Source organism: Xiphophorus hellerii, chromosome 12, assembly GCF_003331165.1.
Source record: "Xiphophorus hellerii strain 12219 chromosome 12, Xiphophorus_hellerii-4.1, whole genome shotgun sequence".
NCBI classification, from domain to species: domain Eukaryota; kingdom Metazoa; phylum Chordata; class Actinopteri; order Cyprinodontiformes; family Poeciliidae; genus Xiphophorus; species Xiphophorus hellerii.
In genome coordinates this window covers 17,629,572-17,657,441 of record NC_045683.1, presented here as the reverse complement: position 1 = coordinate 17,657,441, position 27,870 = coordinate 17,629,572, and the positions used below count along the sequence as shown (strand labels likewise).

At 36.9% G+C, this 27,870-nt stretch overlaps 4 protein-coding genes across 5 annotated transcripts; all 4 read right to left on the bottom strand.

Annotated features, from left to right (window-relative positions):
• Nucleotides 1–427: 427 nt before the first annotated feature.
• On the bottom strand, nt 428–3,921 carry LOC116729450 (insulin-like growth factor-binding protein 3 receptor). 2 transcript variants are annotated; one of them, XM_032577999.1, is made up of 7 exons: nt 3,735–3,921; nt 2,667–2,851; nt 2,042–2,309; nt 1,860–1,959; nt 1,452–1,596; nt 1,230–1,370; nt 428–1,090 (listed from the first exon to the last, which is right to left on the bottom strand). In XM_032577999.1, the coding sequence occupies exons 2-7, from the start codon at nt 2,814–2,816 to the stop codon at nt 1,070–1,072; spliced, it is 825 nt and encodes a 274-aa protein (XP_032433890.1). In that variant the 5' UTR covers nt 2,817–2,851; nt 3,735–3,921; the 3' UTR covers nt 428–1,069. The 2 variants fall into 2 exon arrangements, with proteins under 2 accessions (XP_032433890.1, XP_032433891.1); XM_032578000.1 differs by having other exon boundaries at nt 1,452–1,593; nt 3,735–3,920.
• Nucleotides 3,922–4,368: 447 nt separating this feature from the next.
• On the bottom strand, nt 4,369–9,655 carry plbd2 (phospholipase B domain containing 2). The gene is given in 13 exon segments (XM_032577994.1): nt 4,369–5,283; nt 5,285–5,374; nt 5,500–5,662; nt 5,741–5,893; nt 5,980–6,051; nt 6,146–6,241; nt 7,004–7,164; nt 7,271–7,365; nt 8,050–8,264; nt 8,363–8,463; nt 8,533–8,691; nt 8,769–8,862; nt 9,407–9,655. Coding segments are annotated over 13 exon segments (1,701 nt in total). The 5' UTR covers nt 9,628–9,655; the 3' UTR covers nt 4,369–5,202.
• A 321-nt stretch (nt 9,656–9,976) lies between these two features.
• rbm19 (RNA binding motif protein 19) lies at nt 9,977–20,391 on the bottom strand. The gene is given in 25 exon segments (XM_032577993.1): nt 9,977–10,336; nt 10,442–10,547; nt 10,641–10,757; nt 10,859–10,914; nt 11,010–11,089; nt 11,447–11,507; nt 11,594–11,739; nt 11,861–11,930; nt 12,956–13,156; nt 13,237–13,347; nt 13,456–13,506; nt 13,508–13,553; nt 13,636–13,763; nt 14,846–14,976; nt 15,077–15,286; nt 16,205–16,276; nt 16,381–16,459; nt 16,547–16,606; nt 16,693–16,919; nt 17,013–17,034; nt 17,036–17,227; nt 17,482–17,523; nt 18,107–18,220; nt 18,307–18,489; nt 18,568–20,391. Coding segments are annotated over 25 exon segments (2,748 nt in total). The 5' UTR covers nt 18,604–20,391; the 3' UTR covers nt 9,977–10,129.
• Nucleotides 20,392–20,534: 143 nt separating this feature from the next.
• LOC116729448 (solute carrier family 2, facilitated glucose transporter member 11-like) lies at nt 20,535–27,086 on the bottom strand. The gene is given in 13 exon segments (XM_032577996.1): nt 20,535–21,123; nt 22,087–22,214; nt 22,303–22,378; nt 22,805–22,906; nt 23,100–23,126; nt 23,128–23,211; nt 23,300–23,487; nt 23,788–23,936; nt 24,036–24,165; nt 25,095–25,219; nt 25,311–25,471; nt 26,452–26,565; nt 26,675–27,086. Coding segments are annotated over 13 exon segments (1,548 nt in total). The 5' UTR covers nt 26,747–27,086; the 3' UTR covers nt 20,535–20,931.
• Nucleotides 27,087–27,870: the final 784 nt, after the last annotated feature.

Genomic DNA, 27,870 nt, shown 5'->3' with positions numbered 1-27,870 from the left:
AACATGGTCAATTAAAAAAAATTTAAAAAATTGTATGAATACTTTATCACACCATTTTTGTGTGCTTCTAATCCCTGGTAGGGCTAGTTGATTAATGTCTGATATTATATCCACTGATCAAGTCAAAACAAAAGATAGATGTCAAAACATTTTGAGGAAATGTGGTTGATTGGTTATGAATGTGGTTGATTCATAACCACATTTCCTCAAAATGTATTATGACTAAAACCACTTCAGAATTTGTACAAAACACCCCCATGACTATAAATTGATCCATGGCCAGATGGAAATAATAAGATGGCTTCATTTAGTATCTGTAATAATGGAAATAACAAAGGGGCAAAATCACCATACTTGTTCAACCTGGATAGTGAGTTAGAGAACAAATTCAGACTCCTTCAGCAGAAAACAATGAACCACGGACTAGTTTTGGTTTGACAGAATTTAGTTGATTATGATAATTATTGTTTACAACAGTGTATTTATCAGCATTTTATGCAAACATAATGGGAATGTTCAACAATGGAGGTTACACAGATTTGTGTTCGAGAATATGTAATGATAAAACATGCCAAACACAGACATTCATTGAACTCATTCTCGCCAAATTTACGTGGAATACTTCAATCATAAAACAACACTAGTTCTTCTCATTCACATTAAAATTAAGATACCAAATTTTATTTGCAAAGCAGTTGGCCTTAATATACAAAGTTCATTAAATGAAAACATAGAAAGAAATGTACACTTTATACAATTATGCAGTCAGGGAACTCATATTCACAGCAGAGAGCACATAGAAATACATGTTGCACCTGCTCTCTGAGGTCTTTACGATGCCACAGTCACATTGCGACTTGTGATTTATACTAAAATGTTACATACATTTACATAAATTGGATACCTGCATGTGCCAAACTTAAAAACTGCTAAAGTATTTCTGTAAATACTTTATTTAGGATAACAAAGTGCAACGCAAACAACACCATGTAAACGAGTGTGTCGTGAAATATGTGGGAATATTTTGCTCCGTTTCATCTGACAAAGAATTTCCTGGCCTTGTCACACTTCAGCTTTCAATCAAAGGCTCCTGTAAAAAACGGTAAAGAAGATAAGGTAGATTAAACAGTTTCTAGTCACTTCTATAGTATTATATATGTGACCAGAACAGCTAACAGATATTAGAGAAAAAGTGATCAAAGCTTAAGATCATTAAAAAAGCAAATTACACTTTGAGAGTTTTGTCCTGCAAGATAATCTCGGTGTGGCACGGAGGTTTTCAAGCTTGCAGCTATACAGAGAATCAAACAAACACCAAGCAGCGACACGCTGACTTCCACCAGATGTTTCACCACCACACTTTTCTCTTCCTAAAAATAAAATGGAGAAAAATAAGGTAGAATATTATCAAGGCAGAAATGAGGATATTCTTCAAGAGTGGCACTCCATACCAGAGTTAACATGACTGTGAAGGATGGGTCTTTCTTAAAGTGCATACTGTAGCACGTTTGAGATGATGCAGGCAGATGATTGGTCACTTCCACAGGAACCCTTGAAATATTTGACTCTGATGCAGAGCACTCTGGAATGAGCCTTCTTAAAAATAACATGAGAGTGTATGTTCACAAAAATTGAACCAAAACTGATCACTAAAAATCATCTTATTGACACAACCAGGTGTGTAAGAATATTTGAAATAATTTCATAATTTACTACAACAGAACTTCATGGTTAGTTTTAAAAAAGCAATCTTTCTCCAGTAATTTTTTTTTTTTTAATCTTATGAACCAAGAGTGCCATTAAACATTGAGAGAACTATAAAAAATATAGATAGCAAATAAACTTATCAGTAATCTTACAGAGTCATAGGTAGGATGTGTGTTGGAGCCCTTATGGTGAGGCATATGTGTTCACTGTCTTCAGGTAAGATCCTCAATGCCAAACTAACAAGTTCTTTGTCTGGAAAATTAAATAACAAATTGTTAATGAAATAAGGATAGCTTATTGTCACTTCAAACTGATCAGATTAAAAAACCACAACCTCCAAGCTTAAGCTGTCTGGCTGTTAATGTTGTGAACAGAACAATGTCTTTCAGCGTGACATTTGGTGAGGAAGAAGTCACAGTCAGAGGAACATGAAGATGCAAATCCGTGACAGAAGAACTCCTTGTTGCATTTATTGATGTTTTCTTATCCTTTTCCTGCATCGTTTGTAGAGGAGCAATTGGGGAGGCGTGGGCTGGAGAACTTGCATTTTCCTTCTCACACAAGTGAAACTTTGAGAAGGACGAAAGTAGAGTATTCCAGTCCTGTGACAAGAATAATGAACATTCATTTCAGAGTAAAACACTGTCTAATCCTGGAATACCTGTCAGAATAGTTATAAAAGGGCATTTATAAATCATATTCCTATTAAATAAATGGATTCTAGTATAATGAAAATGGTAAATAACATAAACAGCATCCTGTGTGAAGCAACACAAGTAAAATCTAAACAAACATATGTAACATTTTTAAACAGAACTAACAAAACAGCCCTACTTTTTGAAATACTTCTTTGGGTGAACAACCTTTTACACAAGCAAGAACACTTTTGATCTTGTACTGTCATATTCGTGGGTAAGATGAATTCTTGATATCATGGATGAAGGTGAATGCGACCTTACCTGTTCTATGTCAGGGTTAGGTAGAGAGTGAGAGTAGCTGTAAGAGCTGAGAACGATGAACGAGAATGCAAGAGTTAAGAGGCACAGGAAGAAAGTTACCCCTGGAGGGTTGTGGGATACATATTCTCTAAGGTTAGACCCCCGACTCATCTTCAGGCTTCTGTGTTCAGCTGGGATGAAGGAAGCTGCGAACAGAAAAGTATGAAGTCATTGAAGCAGGTTCGACTAAAGCTCTGTCACTGAATCCTTTGTAGACCTCTCAGCCCTCAGGTGATTTTTTGTGGCCAGTTTTCTCAAGACAGGGATAGTTTTAATTGGGGCTATCCCTGCTTGTTCAAAGTATTTAAGTCATAATGCACTGTCAGCTCAATATTGTAAACTGCCATCTCAAAAACAACCACAGAAGCAGCATTATTTCAAGTTGGCCTCAAAAACAAAACTTAAAAGAATCAACAAGAATCAGCCTTCAAGAATTCAGGGCTTACATGTGTCAGATTGTGAAGGATAGAGAATAAAGCTATTGAATGTCAGCCATCAGCATTTCATCGGTTTCAAAGAGTAAACAACTTTCAAGACAGTAGCTTCGTTAATGTGGTGGAGCAGGGGCAAAGCACGAGCCACGTATTGAGGCCCTAGTCCTCGTGGGGGTGGTCGTAGGTTCGATTCCCGGCCTGGCGACATATGCCGCATGTCTTCCCCATCCCTCATTACCCTGTCGAACTACTTTCAAATAAAATCCACTAAAGCCAACAAAACCTTTTTTAAAAAAAAGAAGGTTTAAAGATATACATTAAGACATAAAGAGATCATGTCAAGTTGTAGAAAACATGGCTTTTATCTTTGTAGAGCTTAATGATTTTTACAACTATATTCAGTATAAATACATTGGTCTGAGAGTGCCATACTTAATGTCTGCTCTTATCCTTTTTTCTGCAGCGAAAAAACCTTCAGTAAAACAGCGTTTTTAATATTCCGTCTCTACTCTGGAGACGTAGTACGTCCACTCAACAACTCCACTAAGTGCAGTAATTGTTGCTAGCTAAGTAGCTTCGCATGACACTTCCATACCTTAAAACAGCGCCTTTATGTCATTCCAAATATCCGGATATACTCTGTGAAAGGCATCAATAGAAAGTAGATTAAAAGTTTCCAGTTAAGTTTTCACATTAGCACAGCCAAAATAGCAACACAAACATAACCACGACAGTTTTCTAGTTTACGGCCGTGCATTACCATGACGACTTTGTTTACGTAAGTCACATGACGTACCAGCCAATCTGAGTTAGTTGTTTTCGCCAATAAAATTGTTGGAAAATAGTCGCTGACAGAACTGAGCCAATAAAAATAACTAAAAGATTTAAATGTACATCTCAAAAAGTAAAAAAAAAAATGCTAGATATAGTTGAGCTAACAGCTGGTAATACTCCTAAATTTCTCCCAGTTTTGCAGTTTTACAGTCGGTGATGATTTGGGGAGCCATGTCATATTAGTGGTGTTTAGTCCAATGTTTTATGAAGTCCTAAGTCAGCACAGCCATCTAGCAGAATATTTTAGAGCACTTCATCCTTCAAACCTGCACCTCTTTTACTGCCCAAGAGGAACCAAAACCTATGTTAACCTCTATTCTTTATTGTTCAGCAAATTGGACTGATCTAAATCCCATAGGGAATCTATGGAGTCAAGATGAAAACGAGACACCAGACAACAGCGATGAGGCAATTTTATGCAAACAGACCCCTGATTAAGTACATTTACATATATTGTAGTCCATGAACATGCTTTTCAGTAGGCAAATATTTCTGCATGTATCTTTCATTTAAACTTGTCTCACATAGTAATCCAGTTTTGTACAAACATAAGTCTTGTTTTTCATCAGCTGTAAGCCATCCTGCCCTCATCTACGACTACGTATTCTGGTCTGTATGCTTGGGGTAGGTAATGGGCATGCCCTGTGCAGGTGATGTAGGCACAAAATCCTAGGGGACGTTTGGAATGACCAATTAACATAGAATGCATAATTCTGGAAAATAGGAAGAAGCTATAGAAGCCACACAACAGGGACAGCATGCAAATTTAATGCAAAAACCTCAGGAAGGGTTTCAAACCCAAGACTTTCTTTTAACTAGAAAATAGTGCAAAAAGAAGAGAAATATACTTTTGCAAAATCTCTCCACGTTTAAAGACTCTTTGAGTTTTACCTTTTAAATTTTATTACTACAATACTTTTTTGAGATTTTAATTTACTGAGATGGCCCTATTTATTGACCAAATGCTTGTATATATAAACACACATTTAAAAAGGTTAACAGAAATGAAGGATATTCTTTAATTAAAAAATATTAAAACAAAAAAAGTTCATCATAAAAATTAGTAGTTAAAAATTTGTTATCAGAAACACAGATCTATGTAAACAGCTCTTAAAAAAAGAGGAATCAAATATCAATACTGCAACACAATCACAGAGAATGTTTTGTTCCAGCTCATTATTTCCCTTTGTCATAACCTTAAAATTTTCACTCAGTGCTTATTAAACCAATCAAGGTGTCCAGGTGACTTTTATAGGCTTGAAAGCCCACACATCAGGGTGTCCCATGTGGACCAAGTCTTCATAAGGAGAAGGTGCTCCACTGGAAAGGTGGCACCTGATCCCAGGTCGGTCCGCTGACTGCCAGCATACCATACTGTCTGAACATTTCGTAGGAAGTCAGCTACAAGGGAGCACGTAAAAATTCATGAAAGACAGATAATAATATCACAGAGTTAATTAAATGTCGATCAAAATCTAAACACATGGCTGAAAGAAGAAGTGTAATTTCAGGAAAAAGAAGCAGACCTTCATGTCTGTTCCTCCATGGGGTCTCTGCTTTAAGGCACCAAACGGGTATGTCCCATTAGCTGGGTTCAGGTCCGAACGAGCCGAGATGGCGTTCTCTCCATTCTGAGGTGGATCACATCCATCACATTTTGACAATGGATCTTCTTTAAAGTTATTGTACCTAAAAAAATGAATACAAGCTGTTAAACCCAATTCATCAGTAAATAAAAGAATGAAACTACTGTTTTGCAAATTTCACCTCATAAGGCGCACCATGGATTCCAAATCTATAATATAAGTCTGGTTTCTCCTGAATATCTGAGCCCGAGGATTCTGATCCAGAGAGAACCAGGGGCCGTACTTCTCCACCAGTTCATTGCAGCCACTGGCATTAAAGATCTCTACGTAGTACCTTTGGATGAGCATGTATGGGCATAAATCAGAACAAAACAACACAAGCAATTATATATAGATGATGTTTTGTAACTGGATTCTTACGGGATGTTGTAACTAGCCCAGTAACCGTTCTTCAGGAGCTCCTGAGTCTTATCTCTGTATACAACAAGTCCCCTGCAAAAATACAAAATAAAAACTGCTCATTTTAAATAGATCAATTGGAAATGGTTAAAAAATAATCAGATCCAGATGAGTAAAAAAAACTCACGGAATTTGTTCCAACACAACAAGGAGGCCATCTTTAATGTCAGTCTGTCCTGGAGTGAAGAGGTTATAATCCACAATCATCCACTGGTTGTTGTACCTATGAACACAGGCAGCAGACTGGAATGTACACAGACCTCTTATCAAACAAACTGCAAAGATTTTCACTTATTTAGTTCAGGCCTGTGTAACTGATCCTCAACTAACTGCTTCAGCATTTCACAGAAAACACATGTGATCAGTCTGAGAAAAAAACTGACCTCAAATACTCATGTGACTTTACATCACAATCAGCTGTTTTAAGCCATTTTTCTACATTATTCCACATGACTGGGTACTGGTTTATTTCATATGCTTTAGAGAGAGTATTCTGTTTTATTACTCAATTAAATTTTGCAGCAATGATGTGAAGGCAAGGGCTACAATAGACATCCGGGCTATTATAAGTGGCAAAAGTGTCACAATGTCATAAATTAACTAATCAAAAATTAAATATGTCAGTATTTATGAAATGCGTAAAAAACTAACTATACTTAAAATTTCTTAATTAAAATATTTAGTTCTTTTGGAATCCATATGTTTATATAAAACTACCATAATTTTTTTATTTTATTACTTTTTTATATAATCTATTGTATAACTATCGCTGTGTCTCTTTTGGCTCTTGGTCCTGCATACTTTACGGTGTCACAGAGTCATGTCAATTCATTTCTCTCTAAAGTGCTACACTCCTTCAGTTAGAGTAAAAGTAAAACAGAAACTGATTGCAACCCACATTTTTATAATATAAGCAACAGAAACCAAGTCTTACTATGTAGAACACATTGTTTGTGAATTCTTTATTTCCATTTGTAAAACTCACGTTCCACTGTTGTACTTGCTGAATATCTCTGCCCAGTCCTGGCCTGTAGTCGCCAACCGATTAGCAACAATGTTCCGCAGCCATTCCATTACCGTTCCCGTCGGCTGGACAAACTTCCAGAGAGCAGGGTTGCTGTTGCCGATGGTGGTTTCCAGTGTAACCTGCAGGCACAAGATGGATTTAAAAGACAGAATAGGAAGAAGAAAAACATTCACACTGGAAAGTTTAAATCAGAACAGTTTTATTATCACTGAGGCAAATTCTCACCAAACCACTGCTTAAGATGTAAAAGTCATCTCCAGAAAAGATGGAGCCAGGATATGATGAGAAAGCCTGAGTTCCTCCAGGAAGAGAATCGTTGTCTTCAAAATACAAAAAAAGACATTATAGAAGTTTTATATTTTTTCAAAGAACACATGCTTTCTAACTTACACCTCCTAGATTTAAGCATTTCATTTAGAAGAGACTCAACTTGTGCTGAAAATATATCAAAGGAAATAAATCAGATTGGAAGGTAGGCACTTAATAATGAGGTAAATATGTGCCTTTATGCATAACTATTTGTATATGTCAAAGACATATAGAAAATTTAAACTTGTTGATACTAATTTGCAGTTGTTTCACATCATGAAACAATTTAAACATTCATTCTGGCTCTTCAAATTAGATCCCAACATGCACAGTAATTATAATTATCTTGCCCTGAACACTCCTAGATCTTGAAATTAATAAAGGTTTTATATATTCACTTTTAAACTTGATTTACTACACGTTAACATTACTGATATTTCTAACTCCAAACAGGGAACCTTGCCATGACCAACACACAGAATCAGTAGATTTAATACCTATTAATTACAACTGAATATGTTAATTTACTTCACACTAAACAAAAAATTAATTTTATATGCTGGGGTATTATCATTTCCTTTTCCTAACCATTAATTTTGTTTATAAGCAACACACAAAAATATTCATTCTTCAGTTTCATTCTGAGGTTTAGACAGCAATGACCACAATGAATGAAAACGCATTTTCAGAGGTACCTAACGGAGAAGTTTTGAAGGCGAAGATGTACTTCTTCATAATACGCAGCATGGCCTGGTAAGTGTTCCAGGTGTCATGTGACACCAGCAAATCTTTATTGTTTGGCAGCAGTTTAATGAGCGCAGAGCAGGAGCCAGAACCAAGGAGGCGGGTTTTGGTGGATTTATTCAGCGCTGACTCCAAGTCTTCAAGATCTCCACCCATCTGGAAAAGTCTGGTTGTGAAGAGTAGCAGTGGAAAATGTGAGATAACAGCAACATAAAAAGTTGATTGTCTTGGCTCAGATATACGCAGTAAAAGCCAAGAGCTTACAAGAAGCCAAGTGGATTGAGGTTGAAGCGCTCAGTAGGAAAGTACAGCTGGTCATAGTAGCCGTCTTCAAGACCTTTAAGCTGCAGCAGCGCCAGACGCACCTGAAAAGCAGAGATAAATGCTAAAGCAACTCTAAATAAGAGCAACAACAGGAATAGTACAAATATTACCTGGTGCCAGTAGGGTGAAGCTGGCTGCTTCTCCACTTGATCCTGAACCCACTGAAGGTTGGCTGAAATAAAAGTCTTAAGGCGCTCACAGTAACCAGATTCAGACATGAAGGGCCCACAGTAACCCATCAGAGTGTTCATCCAGTGTTTATAAATGAGCTGAAACAATAATATGTAAAATAGTTAGGGAAAAGACAAAGTATCTGACCTTTTGTCTGAAAGAGGGCCAAGCTTACCGCAGAAGTGACTGAAGCCTCAACGGCACCAGCAGCATAAGCTTGGAAGCTGTCATTGTACCGACTGCTGGTTGTGACCTCCAAAAAGGACCAGCTGACATGAGAGTAGTTGAGAATAAATGGAAATACAAATTAAACAGTTAAACTCTTCCTACTTTATCAAGAATTAAAACATATCCAGTACATCTCCATTTGCTGGTCTGCAACAATCCTTTAGTCCTCACATCTGGGTGATATTTTAAGCAACTTCAAACTAGTTCTTGTAAACAAAGATTGTAAATGTTCAGGAGACTTTAGTCCACTTGCAGCCAGATGACCTTATCGGTTGACTTTATATTTTGACAACTTTCTAAACTTCTGCAAACAGGCAACGTTTATTACAAAAATATATTTAAAAATTTCAGTTTTCTCTACATAAATCTTTACAGCAAAATTCATTGCTGCGCAGAAATGTACTCCTGATACACTCCTTTGTTTTTATTAAAGATTTCTTCCAAACTATAAGAAAGAAACTAACAGAAGTGAACTTGATTATGTTTCTGGAAATAGTAGTTTTTCGGTGTGACTTACTGGGATCATATTAACTCACTCACAGTAGGCCGACGTAAGGCTGAATTGACATGTATATTTGAACTCACCCTGTTGTGTTGATGTCATCTGTGAAGTTTGCCCAGGCAACATAATCTTCGTGATAACCTTCGACGACAGACAGCTGCCCGCTTTGTTTGTCTATGATCGCTGTTTGGATTTCAGCTCCAGCGGACGCACAAAAGCAACACAATCCGATTAAAGTCACAAAGCAGCTAAAGGTCTTTGAGGGAGTTTCAGGGACAAACATCTTGTTTTGCCTGGACGCCATGTCTCAGTGAACAGGTCACATGATGCAGAGCGATGTTCAGCACGTGACTTTGCTGGAACGTTTCAGTTTCAAAGTAAAAGTTTGTCTTTTAATCATGAGAATTTCGGCTCTTTTTCGGGATCCGGAAAGTGTACTATGAAAACAATCCTACTCTTTCGGCCACCAAACAGCTCTCCTATTCACACTGCTGTAGATATGCATTACGAAAAACAATAGGGAAACAAGCAATAAAAAAGAGATAAAGCAAGCAATTAAATAAAAGTTTCTATCATTCCACTTATTGAACTGGCTCAAATGCAACCGATACATCAACGACCTTGGTTGGTAAGTAATAAATGACAAAAGACAATCAACATGTAGACATTTATGTAAAACTATTTCATACAAATACACAATACAGTCACAGTAATAATCTTTGTAAAATCATTGCCATATGTTTGTTTATCTCTAGTCAGGTCTTATTTTTCAGTCCAAATCTTCCCTGTCCATGATTAGGTCCATCTCAGTCTTCAACTCCCCCATCGGTTTCCATCGACTCCAGAATTCCTTCCATGACTTCTGCTTTTCGTCTCTTCTTTGGTAGATCACCATGGAAATGTTCGGCTGTTTTCTGTCTCAATGTCTCCACTGTATCCTCAGCATCAGCCCATTCCAGCACAAGACGCCTCCCGTACAGATGGGTGCTGTGGCAGAGTGCAGCGAAGGCTTTCTGCAAAGAAAAGACCATTTATAAACATGTTTACTACATTTAAGCACATTCATAATATTAATTCTTGAATTATGTTTCTGAGAATGTGCATCATAGGAGAAAAACCTTAGCATCCTGTTTGGTGAGGAAATCAACAAAGGCAAAGCCCCGATGGTTCCCTGAACCAGCTGCTTTCTTTGGAAGACGGACAGTCTTCAGCTCCCCAAATGTACTGAAAATACATTTTATGAGGGAAATAATTTGTCAACACCAAACAAGACAAGCAGAGTAAATAAAAAGGCAGTAGAAGTCGCTTGCGTGGTACCAGAAAAGCTCCCGAATTTCCCTGACAGTGGCTTGGAAGGGAACGTTGCGGACAAGAATCTTGGAGCCTGTTTGCTTCTTCTCAGCTTGCTTCTTTTTGTGAGACACCTCAGCAGTTCTGCCCACAGAGGTAACACAACTGAGTAAATAGCGACTTTACACAGTTTATTATATTTATATTTCCTATGAATGTATTTTCCACTGAAAGGAGCAACTTACCTTGTGGCTCTTTCAGAAATCTTCACCTCTAGCTGATGATCATCCACCACACAGTGCTGGAAGAGAGGAGAGAGCCCACACAAGTTAGCCCAATATTCAGGCTGTGCAGTTGGTAAGTGGAACCGGTTCACTGAGAATATGGGATGGGTACCTGCAGTTGCCTAAGAGCCTTCTGTGCTGCCTCTGCTGTCTGATATTGAACAAAACCGTAACCCATGGACAACACGTTACCTGTAAGTTCAAACTACAGGTTACCTGTTGATGTCACTGATGATCAGGACAATAAAACTCAAAGAAGAAAAATTGTAGTAGGAAAAGATAAATTATCCAAACATGTTTTGAATATTGCAAATATTTCAAATAACATAAAAATAGTAAAAATAACTCTTTTTAAAAATCATCTCCAATAGCAATTTTTCTATGTCCATTAAAATATTATAACATTGTCATTTTCAGCCTGAATCATAAAAGCAATGTTTACGTCTACACCAAATATTTCAAATAAAATAAAAATTAAGTTTACAAAAATGAAGCTCCTAGAGAATCAGTTCTTTGTCAAAGTAGGATTCATGTCTTTATGTGAAATACCTGACTTATCTTTCTTCTTGGAAATGCTGCAAGACTTGACTTTTCCACATTTGCAGAAGATCTGCAATAAAAAAAAGAAAATAGAATAAAACATCTCAAATACAGTTTATTTACTATTTGTTTTTACAGTTATGAGAGATGACTTACCTCCTGTAGCTTTTCTTCTGTTGTGCTGAAATTCAGATTCTTAATGAAAAGTGTAGAACCCGGCACAGTTTCTTCTTCTTCTTCATCTTTCTCTTCTTGCTCATCCTCCTCTTTCTTTTTCTCTTCCTTCACTGTCTTCTCTTTATCTGATATTAGATTTTTTTTGGTAATGTTTGCTTAGGTAGATATATATTATGAAAAAAAAACAACCATAATTTTTTGAAGACAATAAAACCTAAAGGTTGTCTAGTGTGTAGACATTTCTACCTGTTTCTGGTTTGGCAGCTGTGAACACCCCAACAGGAGCCCACTCCAAATACAGTGGGACATGGTGGAACTAGGGTTTAAAAAAAACACAAAAACAAACACATTTTAACACATTTTACATGACTGACCAAAATAAAGTGGCATGTAAAACTCATTCAGCCGCATAAAGCACTTTGGATTGCTTTGTTGCTGAAATGTGCAATACAAATAAACTTGCCTTGCCTTAGTATGATACCCCTAAATAAAATATATTGCTAGCAACTTCCCCCAGAAGTAACCTAATTAGTATTTGGAGTCCACCTGTGTAAAATCAAATATGACCTTATAGCAAACAGAAAGTTATTGTTGAAGAATAAAAAAAGCCATATCAAAGTTTGCCACAAGACCTGCAGGGGACATGACAAATATGTGTAATAAGGACTTAAGCTTTTCAGCCATCACTCTATATGTGACAGAAAATTAACTCTGAATTTCATTGTGAACACAGTGACAAGTGGTGGCAGCATCATGCTGTGAGGATTTCTTTTTCTGCCGAGAGCCAAGAGGAAAATGTACAGAAGCTAAATATATCCTGGATATAAAAGCTTGTTGGACGCTGCAAAAGATTTTAGACTGGGCCAGAGGCTCATCATCAAGCAGAGCGATGACCTGAAACATACTGTTGAAGCAGGGCTATGGTTTGCGTATAGTCATGTTAGATTGATCACCAAGCTTATATACTGTTGTAAATCTGTGGCAATTGTTAAAATCCATGTTCACATAAGCTATACACCGAAAGTTACTCCATCTGAGCTACTTTGCAAAAAAGATTTAACCCAAAAGAGTTGAAACTGGAATATTACTGAAAGGTGGTTCTATTCACTCAAGGGGTCTGAATATAAATATCAGTCACAATTTTCCAATTTGTATTTTTATATATATATATAAAAAATATTAAAAATTGTTCATCATCTACATTCCACTTCACAATTATGCACCACTTTTTCGAGCCTATCAGCTAAAATCAATAAGTGATAGATCTGTGATGTAATGTTGTAATGTGTCAAAATGTGAAAACATTAAAGGTGTAAGAGTACTTTGAAAGGTCTTACACACCTTGCTGTAAGCTAGCCTGGTGAACGCTTGCTTGGCTTCGGTTGGCTCCAGGAACTCAATGATGGCGGTGAGTCCTGAAGGCGGCAGCAGAACTCGACCCAAAGAGCCGTGAGGCGAGAAAAGTTCTTCCAGCTCTGTCGTAGTCACTCCAGCAGGAAGGTTTTTTACCAGGATCACAGTTGTACTCCTAGCTGCTGCTGCCTGTACAAACTATAACTAGACGTTAGCAGACATGTATGTATGAAATATACATATTCCTCAGATTTTGTTCTCATAATTACTTGACTGAAGGAGTCTAGACAAACACTGTTGTCCAGCAGGAACTGTCGGGTCTCCTGGACAATCTCAGTTTCTCCAAGAGCCATCCGCACTGCAACACTTCCCTTTGACTCCTTTGGAAGATAATACAAAAAATAGTTTACTTTGTTAATTAGTTTTGTTCATGCTAAACAACTAATATAATGATTTAGCATAAAACCCCCAGACGTAGGTTCACTCACATGGTCTAAGACTTTGCTTTTTGTGGTGTTATATTTTTCAGCAATGGCATCAGGCCACTGCACTTGTACCCAGAAACAAGGAGTTCCAGTTGTGCGAACTAGAAAGACAAAGAAAATTAGAGTGCATTTTAAAACAGCAACCAAAAAAAATTGAAAACAGCATATTATGTTGTTGTTTACCTAGAACTCGAAGCTTTATTTTTAGCATCTTTCTGTCGTTTATATGATGAAGAACCAGGACCACCAGATTCTGAAGACTCAGACTTTTCCTTCTTCACAGTGGAGGGAAGAACATGAAGCATTCTACCCTAAAACCACAGAAAACACATCCACTCACTAAAATTTAGAAGCAATTTTAAGATGGCATTTTATTCTCCAAATAAGAAAATAGTTGGTATCAGACCTCCCTAAAACAGGCACTTTTACCATATGTGGGTGACCATGTTCAAATATAAATGTCCTGTCTATAGCTGTGAACAAACAAAAAATGTAGTGAAAAGCTCCTCTATCAAGGAGAGTTGGGTGAGCTTCATGAAAGTAAATGGGTTAAGAGGGTAGATTTCTCCCCACATACAAAAAACAAAGTCTCTCAATAACTCACAGCTAAGGCGCAAAAACAGCTGTTTATCCTAAGACAGATAGATCCAGTGGGGTAAGACAATCAAGGATACTGTTTGTGAGACTAAAGTGCTTCAGGTGTCAAAATTTGATATTTCAGTGTACCGTAGTTTTTAATTTTTACATATCTGTCAAGATCAAGATCCCAGCACTTTCCTATTATATGTTTATCCTCAAAAGTAGCTGCAGAAGAAATTCTTATTTTCTCTCCAAGCTGGAGCCAAATGAATTAGTAGTAGTTCAGTTAAATCCTCACAATTACAACACTGACTGATTATATTTTGAAGAGTGGGACTTTCAGCGGCTTCCATTCACTGCCGCAGTGTTTACATGGCCACTGCATGATAAGAAAAGTCTATCTACCACAGTAACAAGTGCTGGTCAAGAACAGAGCAGATATTACAAAGTCTGAGTTCTCATATAATCCAGCATCTTTCTGCTCTCTGAATAATTTCTCATGTACATCTTCTGATGAGCTCATGTTAAAGACTTTATCATCAATGTCCTCTTTTGGGCACTGATGCCTCAGTTCAGAGTCCTGTCTGTAACATTCACTCTCCTGCAACTTCAGTTGTGTTCTCTGATGCCTTATGATCACATTTTTGCTTCATGCTTAAAAAAATAAACATATTTTTCAGTTTTAGACATGGAAAATAAATATAATTATCATCTGCCTGTAAACAACTGAACAAGAAAAAGTATAAAAATTCCCCTCCAAAAAAACAGCTCATATAGAAGTCCTAATCATTTTTTAAAAGTAACAAACAAATACCTGAAATATATGTCCATCCAACTTCGCAAGAGCTACCACAGCATTTTCTGGTATCATGTAGGTAACAAAAGCAAATCCTTTAGGTCTCTTGGTCAGATTGTCAATAGGGAAGAGCATCTCAGATAAAGGACCTATAAAGTACAAAGAATCAAAAAACATCTAGCTGAGGAAAAATATATTAGCAGGCAGAATTTAAATAATTGTATGTGTTCTGCGTGTTCTTTAACTCACCATATTGAGCGAAAAGCTCTTTCATCTCCTCTTCTGTGCAGGTGTAGGGAAGGTTTCTGATGAAGAGTCGACCAGACTCTGAAACATCCTCCTCTTCCTCATCCTCCTTCAGCTTCCTGGTGAAGTTTCTGTCAATTTCTTTGTCATTTTTGTTCCTCTTGCTTTTCGCCCCTGATGAATCAATGCGGAAGACTTCGATGTAACGACCTCCTGGAAAGCAATCAAGGTTGCTGTTAAACTAAGACTACATTCAGATAAACCGATGCAGAATCACAAATAACATCATGTAAGTGTACGGACATACGAGTAAATATGGATAACATATTACAGGGTGTGTTTAAGCTATTTGGACATCTAGATATTTAAAATAGATTTTAAAAACAGCACGAAATGTACCTCATATAAACTAAACAAAAACAGAAGAAAAACCCTTTTAAAGTTAAATTAAACTTTTCTGATAAGAATAAAAGTAGGAAAATCCCACATTTCCTTTATTCATTTAAACCGGCTAAAATCACACACAGGTGTATCACATGAAGCCCAGATAATTATACTAAACCTTGAGTGTTTGGTATGAATATAAAACTTCTATAAAGATTCAGTCTATTTATTTATTAATACATTTTATTTGTTTATTTAAGGATCCTCATTAGTTTCTGCCATATTAGAGACTGTTCGTCTTGGAGTTAACCCACCAAGATTTCAATAAAATTATACTTTTATAAAGCTCACAAAAAGCACCTTTTAGTGAGAATAAAAACTGTTTTACTACTGCCCCAGACCAAAATTATTGCACTTACTCTTCACCAAAGTTTCACAATCATATTCCACAGCATAAAATAAAAAACAACATCAAAACAATAGGTAGTGCTGGGGTGAATAGTGATGAGACGAGGTCTTTATCTTTACAACTCAGGATCTACAAACAAATCTTGCAGTGAGTCAAATGACGAGCAGATGGATCCAGGTTTTGCCTGGAAAAAACTTTATTTTACATCAATTTTAAATGAGAAATTTTTTGTCTTGATAAAACTCTCAGAGATGGCAAATACCACCTTTTGGTATATTGGCGGTGATTAATACAATTTTAGTAGTTCCAAATTACTTACTTATTTGTTGACTTCTTACCTATGTAATCTTTGTTCTTCTTCAGAGCCTTCTCCACCTCCTCATCAGAGTGCAAGTCCACATACACATAACCTAAAGGAGCCACATGGAGCTTGTTTGACATACGGACCTTCACAGTGTTTAAACAGAAACCATATATATAAATATATAATATATACATATTTTTTTCCACACACCAGTTCTGTTTCCAGTTTCGTTCCTCCCGATCCTGATGGCTGCAGGCCTCAGCGGAGTCATAAACTCTCGGATTTGTTGCTAACAGAATTTGACATGAAATAAGTGGAATAATAAATACGGCCTGATTTTAAAGCAAGACATTGCCGGTGATGTGGTTTAACTCACCTCTTTTACATTAAATGGGACTCCTCTTAGCTTCACGGTGAAATCTGTTGTCGGCTCCATCTGAACAAAGAAATGTGGTTTTGAACATAGAAGTTCAACCAAGTGATTATATCTAAGGTGTCGTTTCACTTAACCTCTTAACCAACCTCCTGTTGGGCACTTTGTTTCTTATTCCCAGGGAAAGGTTTAGGCTTCGAGATGTTTTCTCGTTCACCACTCTCATAGGCGCTGTCCCCATGCTGAACAGGACCCTCCTCCTCCTGCTCTTCATCAACTTCATTCTCTTCGTCACTCGCCTCCAAAGTTTGAGCCATCTTGGAGCGCAGGTAGTCCATATCCGACAGGCCAGACTTCAGGGCTTCTTTGGAGGCAACTAGAAACACAAAGATCTTCAAATTGTAGTTGAAAAGAACAATTGGACTATTTGTACTAAATTTCAGAAGGAAAAAAGAAAACCAACCCATACCTTCATTATCATCATCATCATCCATCATGCTTCTCATCCTCTGACTGGTCTGAATCAAAGTTAAGGTAATCATCAGAGGCGGGCTTTTTCTTCTTCTGCTTTTGTACGCCTCCAGAGTCAGCCGGATCCTGAGCCATGTCATTTGCCCAGGTCTGGGCCTGGCTGCGGTTCTGATGTACTGACATAAACTCATTAAATCCATCTTCTGCCTCCAGCTGACACAGCACAAGAAAGTGAGTATAAAAAATTATTATTCTAACAAAAACAGAAACAAAAAAGTCACAAAGCACTCAATTTTAGTGAGTGCCAACATATTACAACTACTGTTTAAATTGTTTATACATCTAAAACCTACAAGTAACAAAAGTAGCCTAAAAATTGTCATTTGATTTGTCTTTTTAACACATTTTTATGTTTAATAGCTACAGTTTAACAGTTAACTGGAAACAGTTGTTTCTTTTTTACTCACATTTCCCAGTGCACTCCTGGTTTCCTTTTTCCCCGTATTTGTCTGAATTTCAACACAAACAAAAAACATACAGCACAGTTTACTCTGAAAATTTTTCACAAATTAGAGATGCACCAATAGATTGGCTCTGACCAGTGATTGGCAGGTTAAGTAATCGTTCCGTTTATGAGAGGCATCAAAAATGAAAACTCCTACAGAATCCCTTCAAATGTTCGCTGAAAACTGCTTCCTTTCTGAAGGAAGCAGGAAGAAGATGTAATTTTTTTCCTTTAAAAAATGACACCTGTAATGAATTCTATTAATTTTGGTGATTGTTGCTTTACTTGTGCATCCCTTACAATGAGATGTTTTCCCTTACACTCAACTTCCCACTAACATCTTCTGCAAAGATTCAGCTTTCTTAACAAAGACATTTCATAAAACTGAATTTGGGGTTTGCAAACTTTTCATTTATATTCTGATTTATTGAGATGGAACAATAGTTGTTGAATTAAATGAGCATATATGTGTAATAGTCATTAGAAATGAAGGCCAAATCCGGCCTATAATCTGCATTAGCTGGTGAAAGCCAGACAGATTTGATGGGGGTGTTTTCTCCACATTCCAGTCTGAAATGCCCTCTTACCTTCTTTTTGTCTGTGGAAGCAGCAGCAGACGGTTTATCCTGCTCTGAGCTCTGGGTGTGCTTACTCCAGGCTTTTCCTTTAGTGGGATCTCCAAACGCTTTGCACATCTCCACCTACAGGTAAACGAACACACTGCGTGCATTAATTAACAAACAACACACCTACAGTATCTCCTTTTTAGGGTGGATGAAAATCTCACCGTCACTCTGGATGTGTCCACAAAGCTCTTATTGAAATGTGTCAGCGCTCTGCTCGCATCCTCCTCGGATTTGAAGCCCACGAAGCCAAACTTTCTGAACTTTCCCTCTTTGGTGAACTTCAGAGAGCAGTCTGTGACGGTGCCGAAAGCAGCAAACATCGACCTGAACCTCTCCTCCTTAAACTGGACACAAGAAAACATCACCAGATTATCTAAAACTAATGGTTTTATCTATATTTAACAGAACGCGTTCTTACTTACCCCGTTAGGCAGGTTTTTAACGATGAGTCTTGACATGGTTGTTGTTGTAATGCGACAGTCGGAATAAAGGTTTTAAATAAATGTCAACAAACCAGCGTGGACAGGACATCTAGATCGCCATGTTGACATGAGGAGGAAAGGTTTCATCTTCTTCCTTTTTGTGCTTCTCTGTGGTTCGGCGGTGATTACCGCCACCTGTTGGTCTGAGGGAGACACTACACTCTGAATGACCCCTTTCAGCTCCCAGAAAACAAATTCAAACCCATTTTGTGGTCCTCCAAATGAATTCAATTCCAAAAGAATACTTTATTGATGTTGGGGTGGGTAGATATAAATAATTTAGATTGAATTAATCACCTCTTCCGTTTCATCAGGGTCCTGATGGATGCCACAAGCAAAAACGCTAAAGTTGTTTGATAGTATTCCAAGTGTTGCAAGAGACTTCACCTGAACTGAATCTGTTGACAAGACTCCCTAAATCTGGCCGTAAAGGAAAAGGGGCAAGTAAAACAACAGAAGTTTACATGTTTACAAAGCAAATATGTGGACGAAGCCACTTTTGTGCCAAAACTAAATTCTTCAGCCTCCACTCAATTTTACCCTGAACACACCATCATCATGGTGAAACATGATGAAGGCAGTATAGTCCTGTGGGGATGCTTTTCATTTGCCCAAACATGGAAGCTGGATGGAGTTGTTAGAAAGATGGATGGAGCTAAATACTGGGAGGAAAAGCCTTGGTATTAGGTGGAGATTGACCTCCCAGCAGGACAATGAGAGGCCCATTGTCTCCCATTGTCCTGCCCTGCTGTATGCTGTGTAGCATACAGCAGGGCAGTATGCTAGACTGCCCTGCTGTTGACTAGCATACAGCAGGTCAACAATGAAATAATTGAAATCAAAACATACTTTTGAAAATTTGTGGCAAAACTTGAAAATGTATGTTCATGGCAATTTACCTGCATCCAATGGTTGAATGTGAGCCTTTTTGCAAAAAAAAAAAAAAAAAGAAAGAGTGGGCAAAACCTTCAGTCCCAAAATTTGTAAAGCAGATAGAGAAATATCACAAAAATATGCAAATGTAGCTGCAGTAGTAGGTATTTCACCCATGGAGTAACTTGGAATTTCAATAAAATATACTTAAGTTTATAGTTGTAACATGGCAGATCAATAAATCTGAATGCTTTTGCAATATATTATGTATTAATCTTTAAATATTTAGCGTAAATCTATTTCTTTCTATCAGTTATTCAAGATCTGTTAATTTATGTCAGAGTATTACATGAAATGTGGTTTTTTAAAGATCCAGTCTGGGGCTTTTAACTGAAGTTTGACAAATTATCATAAATAATTAGCAGTTTTAGTCCTGAACAAAAACTGCGTTACACTAGTCTGGTATACATAGCTCTAAAAGAAAGATAATTTATCTTTAATACAATAAATGATCATCATTAAAGTTTTTAGTTTATTTCTGATATAAAATATTAAAAGCTACTTTAGAAAGGTTTATGTACTCTCCCTTTGTAAAATGAAGTACCCATAATATATGCTTCCTGATAACTTGTTACTCACTGCCAGTAGCACACTCCTGACTTCATTTTTCATGCCAAGTGAAGCTCATCATTTCAGTCAGGTGGTAGTTTGAGCCCTGAAGTTAAATCAGTCAGCTGGATTCACAGTTTGTTCAAACAACCAAGGAAGAATAACAGAATAACTCCTAAAAAAAACACTTTACATAAAAATATTACGCCATATTTATGCATTCCTTAAATATATAAGCCTTAAGTCTTACATTCTCTAACCTTAGTTATACCTAATAATACCCCTTTATCTTTCCTCCAAAAGTAGTCATGAGCAGCACTTCAGTGAATGCCTTGTTCAACAGATCACATGTCTCCCAAGGGATTATGGAAATGAAACACCAAGTAGCCTCAGTGGCATGCAGACCTCTCATTGGATACAAAAGGTCGTATTTAATGGGCTTATCTTTATTGTAAAACTGCAGGACGGCTGTCTTTGAAAAAGTTATACAAACTACCATTTGGCACAATAAAGTCCACACCAATCAACACAGCTTACGTTTTCAAGAGAAAAAACCCCAAAACTATAATAACATCTTCAAAAGTACCACAGATATATTGCATTACTCATCACTGGTGTTTTTTTCTACAAGTGATAATTAATTGAGCTTACTGTACTGTTTGAAAACTGGGATCATTTGGAAAATATGTATGATTGAGTCGAAATTATTTTTTTGTAAAGTGCCTCAGTTATATAAATAAAACTGAATTGAATAATAAATCTTCATGGTTCATTTAGTAGACAAGCTAGCTTTGCTAGCTCTAATGCTGAATCAGAGACCCATCATAAAGAAGTAGATATAAGCAAAGCATCTGTTTCATCAGAGTCCGTCTCTTTACTCCATCTGGACTGGAACTCTTTCTGGATTTCCACAAAGCTTTTGTTTTTGGTTTCAGGAAGAACGACGATGATGTAGATCCCCACCGAGAGACAGACGACAAAGAACACTAGGAAGCAATAGTGCTGCAGCCCGATCTGGGGAAAAAACAAATAAATGTCAATGTAAAACATTCAACATTTCAATGCAGACATTTTACTTTCAACAGACATCAAAACATTAATTTTTTTGAAAGAAAACTTTTGGGTAGTCACTAATTAGACATTATAAGCAACCAACTCAGGCATCTTTATTAGTTTACACACAGGTTGGGTTTGAGCTCTGAAAGCCATTTTAAACTCTTACTAAATTAAGACATATATTATATAAATCCATCAGTGGCCAATAAGTCTTTGAGGTTAGAGGCTCTGTGCTATCACCCTAATTTTTAGCTCCCTTCACATTTTCTCAATCATATTCAAGTGGGGACTCCAGAAGGGCCACACCAAAATGTTAACATTACTTCCAGTAATATGGAAATATCCAGTCATCCATTGTTTGAAGGTGTTAAAATCATTTAATAACTACTTTAATTCTATTAGACTTGTTGTGTTTTCTGTCATTTCTCACATAATAAGATTATTGCTCATTATAATTTGCAGTATAGCCAAGTTGGGTTTTCCTGTATCATCCAGCACTTTATATCACAATAATGCCCCTAATAAGATATCAAGCACTTGAAATGTTGCGGCTTCATTTTGCTAAAAAAATAAAAATAAAAAATAGAGGGATAATAAAATAGTCAAGTTGATATAGATCAGAAGTGAAATGAATCTAATCTTGTTTTGCGGTGTGGGCCCCTGGATTACACAGCCGACTCACAGTCAGTCAACTGAAAGTCAAAGGAAATCACTGCTTAGTCTAAAATGGGTCACTCAGAGGGGCCTGGGGCCTTTTGAGTGATTATTGTCAAAATTAACACTTCTGCATTTGAAATTTCTTTAAAATAGGGTTTCCTCACAAAAAAGACAATTATGTATTTATCTTAAACTGACTATATGAAACAAACATTTTCAAAACATTTATAAAACTAAGCTAGAAGTTATTTATTATACACCTACCACAATAAAGGGAAAGAGTAAGCCAATAAAGAAGAAGCTGAGCCAGTTCACTGATCCCGCGATCATGAAAGCTGCAGGCCGAGTAGTTTGTTTGAACATCTCTGTGGTTAAGATGTTTGTTACGCCACCTTTAGAGGACAAAACAACAAAGTTAAGAATGTTGCGTTACTGATGAAGACACTGAATTAGAATACATTTGCTAAGTTACTAACGTACCTGGTCCCAACCCAAAACTTAAGACAAAAGCAAAAACACAAGCCACGCTTAAGTATGGAAAGACTGGACTGAGATTCTGTAGGAAGAGAGATTATCATTGAAAAGATGAATGAACGCAAGCCTGACACTGAAATTAAAGTTACAAATCAGACTTTTCTTTGAAAGCAAGCAACAACAAGTTTGATATAGTGTGTCACCTCTATTTCAAAATGTCCTAACTACTTTTTTGATTTGTGTTTGTTTTGCATGGAACACTCCTAAAACAGAGCTTCCACATGTCTCTGGTGACAGGGACAAAAGGCATTAGGCAGGTAACCAGTTTTGTCTTGTTTAGATGTTAAAATTCTTCTTGTTTTTTGCCTTTGTCTGCATTTTCTTTAAAAAAAACTTGAAAAGGTGTTTACTATTGTTCTGTACAGCTATAACTAAATGCGTGTCATGTAAAGTAGAACATTTTAAAAATACATAGTTCCATTAAAGATGTATTCTTCGGAAGAATTACCTGCAGAGCAAGCGTCACTGTGAATAAAATGCAGCAGATACTCATCAGTAGGTACCCTCCTGCGATGAGCACTTTCCTTCCAAGAGATTCAACCAGCATACCCTAAAAGAAACACATCATGTCACAAAACTAAAACTATCACTTTTAAGCTTTAAATGGGAGGTATATCATGTAATATTATAAGCATCGTGCCACTTGATTATTAATAGTCTTTCCACTGCAGCACCTTTTATTTGTTTTCCTGTGGCTTAATGCAGAAATGTCTTTAAATATGCCATTCCAAGCTCATACTTACACATGTTAATGCAGTGAGGCATTCGCAAGGCACCTGTACCAACGGTGGCGTAAGGTATATTATCTTCTGAGATTCCAGCTTGTCGGAACAAGTAATCGGCATAGAAGTACATCTGCAGTCGATATAGACAAGGGCAAGTCTTTAAAGATTTGTTTTTGCAAAGTCATTGAGAAGTCACAGTAGAGGAAGCTCATACATACAGCGTTGACACCATTCATCTGCTGTGCTATGTTGAGTACAATGATGGTGATGACTTGCCAGCGTATGCTGCGATCTGCAAAGAGCTCCCACGGTTTCTTGGCTTCGAAACCAACCAAATTGTCCTTTTCTTTCTGGATATCCTCCAGCACAATGTCAGAGCCTGCTGAGCCATGCAACTGATTCAGGGCTGCAGACAGAAAAAGAGGTCCTCTGTTCACGTTTTCTCTCACATGGCTACTCTACGACAGACTGCTTTATTTCTTTAAAGAAACCAAAGGTCAAACCACAGTTTCTTCACATCATCATGAAATTATCAGAAAGCGCTCACATGGTTTAACTGACAGCCTCAAGCAGTTTTTGAGAAGTATTTAGACTTTCTGCGCAGCACCGTCACACGCACCATGTCTTCTCGGCAGGCAACACATGATTTTTTTTTAAAATTTGGAATTACAAGAAAAGAAACCCCACTTGCATTGAAGTATCTTACCTTTTTTACATTTCTCCTTGTCTCCTCTATCAATAAGGAGGTAGCGTGGACTTTCAGGGAACCAGGGCAGCAACTGCAGCTGCAGTAATGTTGGAATACACGTGGTGGAGAGCAAGAGGGGCCAGTACTGTTCTTTACCGAGCAATTCCCTGCATCAATACACAAATATAATTACATCAGTTTTCAATTTCAGCACAAATCAATATGCAGCAGTAGATCGAAATGAACAAAGCAAATATTTCACTAACTTGAGGCCCATCACTTGTCCAGACAAGATGCCACCAGTGAGAAAAATGGAGGAGCCTGTTCCCATGGCACCACGTAACGATGTTGGAGCTATTTCGCCCAAGAACATAGGCTCAACACATAGCGCAATGCCTGGAAAAATAACAAGAGAGATTTTACAGTCTTACACAAGTGTCAGTAAGCTATAATTTAACTGAAAAGTTCATTTATTTCAGTTATTTATTTTCAAAATACATTCAATACACTGAGTAAAAAATGTGAAGTGTTTGTTAACGCTGCAGTATGAAACTTCTAATAAAAAAACATTTTTCTTTTACATATTTGTTGGAGCTGTCACCATGTCATGACAGTTTTGGTATGAGACAGACAAAACGTGTTTCTGCTAACAGAAACATCTAATCACAGCCAGGAAGAGGATTTTAGAGCTGTCAATCACCTCTCCATGTGGCGCTGCCAAAGATAGGTTTTAGACCAAAAGGCCAAGTGAGAATATTTGACAAGATTTTTGAAATCAAAATTAATGTTTACACATAATCAATTGGTCTGAACTTAGTCTCTTATGGGCAGATAAATGGCTAAAAGGAGGTTCTACAAAGTACTCACTCACACAACAAACGTCCAGATTTTTATGTGAAATATCTGAAACAATTTCAAAACCTTGTATCCTTTTGCTTCCACTTCACATTTATGTCCTACTTTATCCTGATCTTTTACATAAAATCCCCATAATGAACAGTAAAGTTTGTGCTTTTAAAATGATAAAATATGAAAAAATTCAATAATTCTACTTTGTATTTTACTTGTACTTAATTATAAATGTATTTGCTTGGGTGAGCATACATTTTTTATACAATTATGTTTTTGTGTAATTTCTTGGTACAAAATACAGTATCTAAAAGTGTTGATATTTTTATTTTTAGGGACCTCATTTGCTGTTTCAGGAAAAGCCGTGCTCTCATTATAAGCTGGACCAATTGAAGAACCTCACATTCTGATTTTGCTTCAGATTTCAGGAGTTGTTACACTTGTTGTAAATCTGTTCCTAAAATAAATGTATTTACCTGCATTTATTCCAATGAGAAGACGTCCAATAATGAGCATCTCAAATGAGCCTGCAGAGGAGCTCAGGCCCATCAACAGAGAAGCAACTAATGAAAAAACATTATTGGCAAGAAGAGTCCCTCTCCTGAAAAAAAACATAAGACAAGAAAAGGTCATATTTATACAATAAAATGAATGATCAACATTTCTAAATGTTGTTTTCAAAATGTTTATACCTTCCCAACTTCACTGACAAATTCCCACCAATGGACACTCCTATAAATCCCCCTATGGTAAACATAGACACAATGGTGGACCAAAGGAGTGTAAGCCCATCTTCAGATATCTCTGTTTGGTAACGTTGCCTCCAGGTCTGGTTTACGAAGTCTTGCACATACTTGAAATAAGAAAAGAAGTAGAATAATAGCACTAGCTAGCGGATGAAAAATGACACAAATTTCACCATTCTCCTAGAGTAACTAAACTCAACTAGTACACTGTAAAAGCTTAAGGATTCAATTAAAAGAAATAAAACTTAGTTATTTCTGATTAATTATAATCAGAAATATTTTCATTTATTTCTTAATGAAATCATTCATTGAAAACTGTGTTTTGTATTTACTTAAGTTACGATGTCAAATCTTGAAAAATGACCATCTGAAACATTTAAGTGAGACAAAAAAAAAGTCAAAACAGTAGACATTTTTAAGGGGGTGCAACAATGTGCATTATCCATGTTAAAAAAATTATTTTTTCCCACAAGTTTATAAATTTAACGATAATTAAAGCTTTTTCTGTTCCTTTTTCCCATGCAAAAATCTATCTCGCAAAGTTTTATTGCATAAACTGAATCACGCTTTGCTTTACCGTAAAACACGGGGGACTATTTTCAAACTGCAAACTGACAATATGAGACTTTATTAAACAAGGAAGCTATTTTATTTTTGCTTTAACTGTTTTTTTTTTTTTCTTTACAAATGGCTCCTTGTGAAGAAATCCACAAAGTGACAACTTTCAAGGGAACAATCCTGCTTTTCTGTGAAATCCACATAAATGTGGCGCTAGTCTGGTCCAATCTGTACTGATTCAGTCATGCCACCACGTTGTGGTTAACCAGTGAGTAACACCAATAAAACCAACTGAAAAGAGTGAATGTAGGACTTGTTGGAATGGCTTTTAAAAGTCACCGCTCTCTCAAAGAATCAAGCATGCGCAGAAGGGCGAGTCACCACGCACAAGAGTTAAATTTAACAATTAACATCTAATTACCTTGTAACCAGACAATTATCATAATGCCGTCGTCCGCAAATTAAAAGCCACAAAACATTCAACCCCTGGATGGATCTGTCTGTGTCAATGAGAAGCATCAGTGATTACCTTAGTGGGCGAATTGATGATCGATATATTGTATCCGCACTGAAATGTGCCACCTATGCATGTCGAAAACATAGCCAGCAGGAGAAACTTGTTTGGGAACTGGAAACAAAACAGCTGCAGACAGAAAACACAAGCTCATCATTAGGACTAAAAATCGTCTGAATTGGTAAAGTTAAACTTACCTGCGTCAAGATGATCCAGCCTGACTCTAAAGTCGGCTTACCTGTAACCTTTTTGGTTTTTTGCTTCCTTTCGTGAGCAGAGGCTCATACTCGGTTAAATAATCTTTCGGCATTTCGTTGGATTTCCTAAAAGTTCTCTGTCAGGATGTCTTCGATATGAGCGCTGGCTCTCTGCACTGAGTTAAGGCGGAAGAAGAAGTTCAGGCTGCTGCTGCTGCTGCTGATACAACTGACCTGATGCAATCGACTCCCGCAGGGAGCTGAAGAGTCACTCGCATTGTTCTGGCTATTTTGAAGTAATTTTGGTGACGGAATTGCAATCCAACCACATTCACCTCTCCACTTAAAAAGACGTAGATTTGTGGTTTCCAATAACTAAAGACTTTCGCATACTTCATGTCTGCTATGTAGGTTGCAATCTGAAACTGTCTAGCTCTTAACCCTGAGACTTCACAGTACAAAGAGATTAGGGGAAAATTCAATAAAGTCTGAGGCTAGGCAATTAAGTTTAGAAAACAGCATGAGATACTTCTTTTGCCCCAACCACAGTTTACCCCAACCTTCAAGTTTCACATTTGAGAAGAGATCTAATATTATATTTGCTTTGGATATAATCAAGAATGAATTAGTTTATTAGAAAGGAAAGCAGACAGATTTAAATCACACCATTCTTCAAACAACTTGTTTGTTTCTAAAAGAAAAAGATCAGCTTACGAAAATGGCATTGGTTTACATTTATTAGCAATTCGCAACTTTGATAACCAAATTGGTTTTATAAATTCAATTTGGTTAATTTTATTGTCAGGAAAAACTTCAGTGTAATCAATGCAAAACTAAATTTTGACAGAATGTAAATTCTCTGCTTAAGCCTCCTTTTAAATGCAGGAATAAAAATAAACTCTTACATTCTTTAAAAATGCAAAGAAAACAGTGATGAGGGTCATTCAAAGATGGCACAAAGGATGCTTGCTTTCAGCAACGGAACAAGTACATAAAATTAGGCAAACATAAGGCTTCATAAACAAGATATGAAACAGTTTGGCAGCAACCTTAACCATGTACCAGAGAAAACCAATGCACAAAGATTGAGGATGAGTCTACTTTGTATATCACAATAATATGCAACAAAACTAAACTAACTCATTATAGTTTGCAAATAATGAACTATAGATACAAAAGGTTTAGGCTCTCAACAAATATTTTCACTCCAATATTCATTCCACCCTACAGTTTTGAA